General features: G+C 31.7%; 1 protein-coding gene across 1 annotated transcript; it reads left to right on the forward strand.

The window, feature by feature from the left end:
• The first annotated feature begins 456 nt into the window (after positions 1 to 456).
• On the forward strand, positions 457 to 1,239 carry LOC25484839 (probable histone H2B.3). Its single transcript, XM_013613844.3, has one exon. It carries the CDS (start codon positions 550 to 552, stop codon positions 961 to 963), a length of 414 nt encoding a protein of 137 aa, XP_013469298.1. The 5' UTR covers positions 457 to 549; the 3' UTR covers positions 964 to 1,239.
• Positions 1,240 to 6,178: the final 4,939 nt, after the last annotated feature.

Consider the following 6,178-nt stretch of genomic DNA (forward strand, 5'->3'; position numbering starts at 1 on the left):
TTTGCGAGGTTGAATAAAGGAAATAAAAGTATTTGGTATCACTAAATGACAGTCTGAATAAAAATATTTGGGAGGTTGTGATGATTAAACAATATTGAAATTAAAATAATTGATAGTGTGTTTGACCTAACTTCTCCTTAAAAATGTAGAGAAGTTGGAAAAAAAACCGGGTCAAACAATATCTTAATCTCCCACAACGACAATGTAGAAGCAACTGAATTTAGATGAAAAAATTAAAAAATAGTTAAAAAAAATAAAAATTGAAAAATAGTTATTAAAAATATAAAAATTACAAAAGTTATTAAAAATATAAAAATTATAAAATAATTTAAAAAATGGTGAGGGGCAAAATGGGAAATGCACCCTAAATGTAGCATCCACGTCACCTATCCGCTAATTCTAAAACCAACCAATCAGAGACCATTAACCATTTCTATATAAACCATTCCACACCCAAATGCAAAATCACAATTTAAAACACTATAATCTCTCTCGCTCTCTGTAAAACTCTCTCGTTTTCAATTTCAGCTTTTCAGCTTTCGATCATCAATGGCACCAAAGGGAGAGAAGAAGCCCGCTGAGAAGAAGCCAGCAGAAAAAGCTCCCGCAGAGAAAACCAAAGCGGAGAAGAAGATCCCAAAGGAAGCTTCCTCTGCCGACAAGAAGAAAAAGAGAAACAAGAAGAGCGTAGAAACCTACAAGATCTACATCTTCAAGGTTCTCAAGCAGGTTCATCCTGACATTGGAATCTCCAGCAAGGCTATGGGGATCATGAACAGTTTCATCAATGACATCTTTGAGAAGCTCGCTCAGGAATCATCCAGACTCGCTCGCTACAACAAGAAACCTACCATCACCTCTCGTGAGATTCAGACTGCTGTTCGTCTCGTTCTTCCCGGCGAACTTGCCAAGCACGCTGTCTCCGAGGGAACCAAAGCAGTCACTAAATTTACAAGCTCTTGAATTTATACATTTCTCCAATTAATATAATTTAGGGAACCCAATCGTTTTGATGTCACATAGAATCAACTCTATAATGAAATTTTATTTTGCTCTAAACACCTTGCAATATTTTTTAGGTTTTTTATTGTTTATGCTTTTATTTTAATTTCAATTGATTCAAACTGTTACCGACAACTCAGAACTGCTTCAACATTTGATTCTGAATATTTTGAGTTTCTCGACAAATTAAGATGCTAGTTTATGTATGCTTACAATTGCGTTTCATTCAATACTCAATATTTTACATAAACTATTATCTGTCTTATTGCATTTGTCAAGAATACCTGATCTAATTCCTTTCGGTGGCTGTAAATGTTTATGTTGTTTGACAACAGAAACACTCAATGTATTTTGATGTTGATTTATTGTTTATCATCTGATGTAGAATGTGTTTGAGTAAAACAATTAGTACTATTATTTTCTGTTTTGTACAACCATAGCTGTTAAGTGATTAAGCCGGATTCAGGTTTGGGTTTATTCTCTTTACAAAGCTCCAATTTGTCAAAGTATGCAAACCCAAGTTGACACATCCAATACAAATGCATGGCAAATTGCACCGAGTTCTGTGTCTGCTTACATGAGGGAGAGTGCTATAGCCTATAAGCATGTATGTATCCTCTCTAAGCCTACCAGTCTTTGTTGTTTTGTATTCTGGTGTCATGTGCTTTCATTCTTTTAGGGCGTTGTTTTCTTTTGTGATAGCAATAGGACCACGACAGGAACTATAATGTTGATAATCTTTTAATTATATTGAGTTTAATCTATAGGTTTCAAGGTTGGGCAAATTGCTTGAAGTTCTAAAATGCTGGCTACTTTTCGATGGAATTGAAGATTAAACCACTGTGGTTTTACTTTGTACTGTGTTGAATAAGAATTGGGCTATTGTTGATTCACTCTAAGTCTAAACCATAGAGTGGACAATGTGATATTCAAAGAGGGTTGTATACCTTGCCGCATAGATATGTTTTTAATTGTCATTAGAAGCACAAGGGCCTTTGTTTCTGTTTCATACAATTCATTCAATTTGGATATGCGCACTGATGAGTGAAGACTAGTGAAAATTTACTTTAGGACTATTAAAATTCTGCTCATTGTTTCCAATACCAATACCATGTTCTTTACTCGATACTTTGGCGTTTGAAAGTTTACATGAAATTTGTTTTTAATTTTGAAGTTCATTGGATGTTTAACCTCCAAGTTTGTGGTTGACAAAACATTTATCAACTTATGCAGTGATCTTGAAGGATTTAGAGAGTAGATTTTAAGAATAAATGAGGGTAGTAACGTGGTACGTTAAATAACATCGCCAGCATAGCACATGCTACACAGTTTGATGTATCCATGAATTCTACATTTGAGTTCATTGTTCAATATCAGGGCTAACAGGATGATGGACTTGGTTGCACAGCGTGTGTTGAAATCTTAAGTTTGTCTGGCTTGGCATTCCTGTCACTATTATTTCTAATTCAGACTAAATTGTTATGATTTTGTTCAATGATATATATTGGCTTCATGGCTTGGCATTCCTGTCGCTATTATTTCTTATATTTCATTCCATTGTCGTTTGAGCAGTTGACTGGGACCTGTTTCATAACTTTGGTTGATGTGTTATCAATTGGCACTTGGTTGAAACTTTTTTAAGGTTTACTATTTTACTTCTCAGTTTTAATTACAAATAAAATGAAATGGAACTTGTGAGACAGTATTTGAAACTGTTGTAATTAAGAGGTCAATGATTTGGGCCAAGGGATCGGCTGCAAATGAATGTAAAACTATGAAATCTATAATACATTTGTCTATTTTTTGGACCTTGCCATGACTTTATGCCACCAGGTACTGTCTGTTCATTGCTTGAGCTTGAACTCTCACATGTGGAAGCTTTAGAACACTAGGTAGTCCATTTAGAAGAAGTCCCAACGTAATCCGTAGAGTTGTAAATATTTGATCAGAAGGCAGGACTGTTTACAATAATTCCGCAGACATTGAACCTTTTTTGGACCTTGTCATTGTCATAGTGGAAGTTAACCGTAGTGAACTACTTTTTTAACTTGTGTTCTCAATTTTTGTTTTTTCCTAATCAACAGTAAGATCAATTGAGAATGCAGTACCGAGAAAGTTGCACGGAACTTCTTAGGGAAAGTTGGTTGAATTTAGCTTAATATAGTTTGGACATTTGGAAAGACTAACAATAGTACTGAGATTTAATTCTATATGGCCTTTCTAAGTATTTGATTTTTGTCAAAAAACAATATTTGCCTTTAAACTAAATTGTCAATCTTTATTTAGTGAGAAAATGCTTTTGTTACAGTGGTTTTCCCTATCTTTTGGTTCTTTGTAATCACAGCTATGATTGGTTTGTTGGATTGATTGTGGTTTACGCTTTATGGTTCAACAATTGAACTGTTTGCTGTACATAATTTGTTCTAATTTAGATAATGATTCTACAGCTTTGTTTCTAGGTTTATGCTACATTTTGACATAGAGGGGTCTTTCTATAGTATTCAGTATTAGTTATGTGGTCTTCTATTCAGTTTGGTGCTTGTTTTTAGCCTTTCCTGTTTTATGCCTTGTCCTACTTTGCGACTCTTGTATTTTTTTTTCCCTCCTGTTTCAGGCGTGTGTTATTTTATTTCTTCTCATTGTTCTGAACTGTGTTATAGAGGTTCACTCCTTGTGTGATGATGTGTCCCTGCTAGTTTTTATTTGTTGATCAATAAAATTTAGCTTATAAAAAAGTAAAATAGATAATGATTGATTTTTCGAAAATTTGATTTGTTTGCATAAAACATCAATTTTTTATGTAAGACGATGAAGAAGGATAATTGTTACAAAACATCATTCATAGCTAATAAAATAGTTATTAGCTCTCTTGTCTTTTTGACAACCAAGAGAGAGACAAGGTTACTAGGACTTTTGGATCTTTTTAAATGAAAGAAATATAAGATGTAAAAAATAAGAAGATCTTGACTCCTTTAACATGGTCGCGTGTAAATTACAAACAATATTTTTATAATTTTTCTATTAAAATTATAGATATAAATAATATATATTTTGCACTTCCATATTGTAACATACTATAATTATCCTTTTCAATGATACAACAATATAACAAATATAAAATCTTTCAAAAAAAAATATAACAATTCTTTTTTTAATGATATCAACAAAATAACATTCTTACAGTTAAATTTGTTTAAAGTATAATTAAAATGAGAAAAAGTCAGCCCAAAACAACATATTTCTTTACATATAGTATAGATTATATGAATTTTTAATAAATAATTTTTATTTTTCAATAAAAAGTTCATACTTTTAGTTGCTCTAACATGTGCAATATTGCACATATTATTTTTCATGTGTGTCCCGCGGTCTTTCCGGTTTGGTATCAGATCTCTAGGTGGTTGGGTTGAGAGTTTGTGTGCCTCCTAAGTCTTGCGCAACATTTCCTTGCTTTCACGGGCCTAGGGGGTAAGATAGTTAGATTAGGTCTTCTTTTAGTTTGGCATGATGTTATTTAGACGTCTCAGAACGACCTTATTTTCCCTGGTGACGCTCTCCGTGAGGAGCCTGTGGTGGATAGAGTGAAACTCTTGGCTTGAAAGTTGTTCCTAGCTAAGTGCATTGCTAGTTCTTGCTCTTTTCATGAGTGGGAGGTGCAGCTCGTCCTTTGCTGGCATCGGTAGGGTTTTGGTGGTGGTTTTCCTCGGTTCTCAGGGAGGTTGGGTGGGGGTTTTTGCCTCCTCCCTTATGGCCGGCTTATGGGATTGTTTCTTTGCTTTTATTTTTCTGTTCAGGCAAGTGTTTTGTCCGGTGGTGGCTGCTGTAGTTTTGTTTTCTTTCTTTGTTGTATTTTCTCCTTTTGATGTTGGGGTTGCCTTTGGGGGTTTGATCCTTTGGTGGTTCTCAGGGTGTCTTTTAACGGCCCTTTTGATGTATTTGTACAGTTTATATATATATATATATATATATATATATATATATATATATATATTTGCCATTAAAAAAAAGACAAATCCGTTAGATATTTACGATGATATTATATAAAATAATGCCATGGTGTACATAGATATTTACATTTATAACTTTTTATTTTGGTCTATGTCCCCAAGTTCTTTGTACTTTTTTTGTCAAATAATCTAGTGGCTAAAAACTCTCTTTTGTTATTATGGTGAATACATGAAGTTTTCAGGATTTGAATCAAGACCCCTACATATATAATGCAATGTCTCTATCAACTGAACTAAGCTCACGAAAACATATGTTTCTCTTTTTATTTTAACTACTATTTAATTTATAAGAAAGAAGATATGATTGAGCCTTCTTATAAACATGTCGCAGTCAATCGCTACACACATGTCAATACACAACTTTAATCAATAATATCATTAATTTTAAATAATAAAAAATTATAAAAATTTGATATTTTAAAAATATTCATCGAGACAAATCAAACAACATCTTACATGCTAACATTTGTATTATATATTAGTTAAAAAAATATGGTCAAAGTAAGTTATGTGATTAATGCACATTGTAAAATTACGACATATATTTTGAAATGGAGAGAGTACATGTTTGTATGTATGTATCTAGATATATATATATATATGCGTGTCAATAATTTAAAAATATAATACAACAAATTGAATTGTGACTCAAAAGCAAACAAAAATATAATTAACTAAATAAAGAAACAATACTTTTTTGACAGAATAATACTTTTGATTTAAGTAATAATAGAAAATAATAAATATATTAAAAGAAACATAGTAAAATAAACCAAAATTTTTAATCACATAAATGCAAATTTAAAATGAACAACTGTGATGAAATGGAAATTTAGAAGCAAAAAAATTGTAATATGTAACAAAGAAACAAAATTCTTCTTAAAAAAAAAAAAATTCTAATAATAAACGAGTTAAGATCTTTTCTATTTGCTAAAAGAAACATTGTCGAGTCACCCTTTCAAAAAAAAAAATCGTCTAGTTATGCCGATCCATCTTGTACTTAGCACATGTCAATACACTAGTTCTAATTTAATTAGTTTATAAACAAACAAAATTAAAATTAAAAATTTTACAATCGAAAATGAGATGTTATAGACTTAAAACATATAATTATTTTAAAGATACAAATAAAATATATCTACAAAATAAAGCATACATTTAAAGGAAAT

Source organism: Medicago truncatula, chromosome 1 (genome assembly GCF_003473485.1).
Source record: "Medicago truncatula cultivar Jemalong A17 chromosome 1, MtrunA17r5.0-ANR, whole genome shotgun sequence".
In the NCBI taxonomy this organism is placed as follows: domain Eukaryota; kingdom Viridiplantae; phylum Streptophyta; class Magnoliopsida; order Fabales; family Fabaceae; genus Medicago; species Medicago truncatula.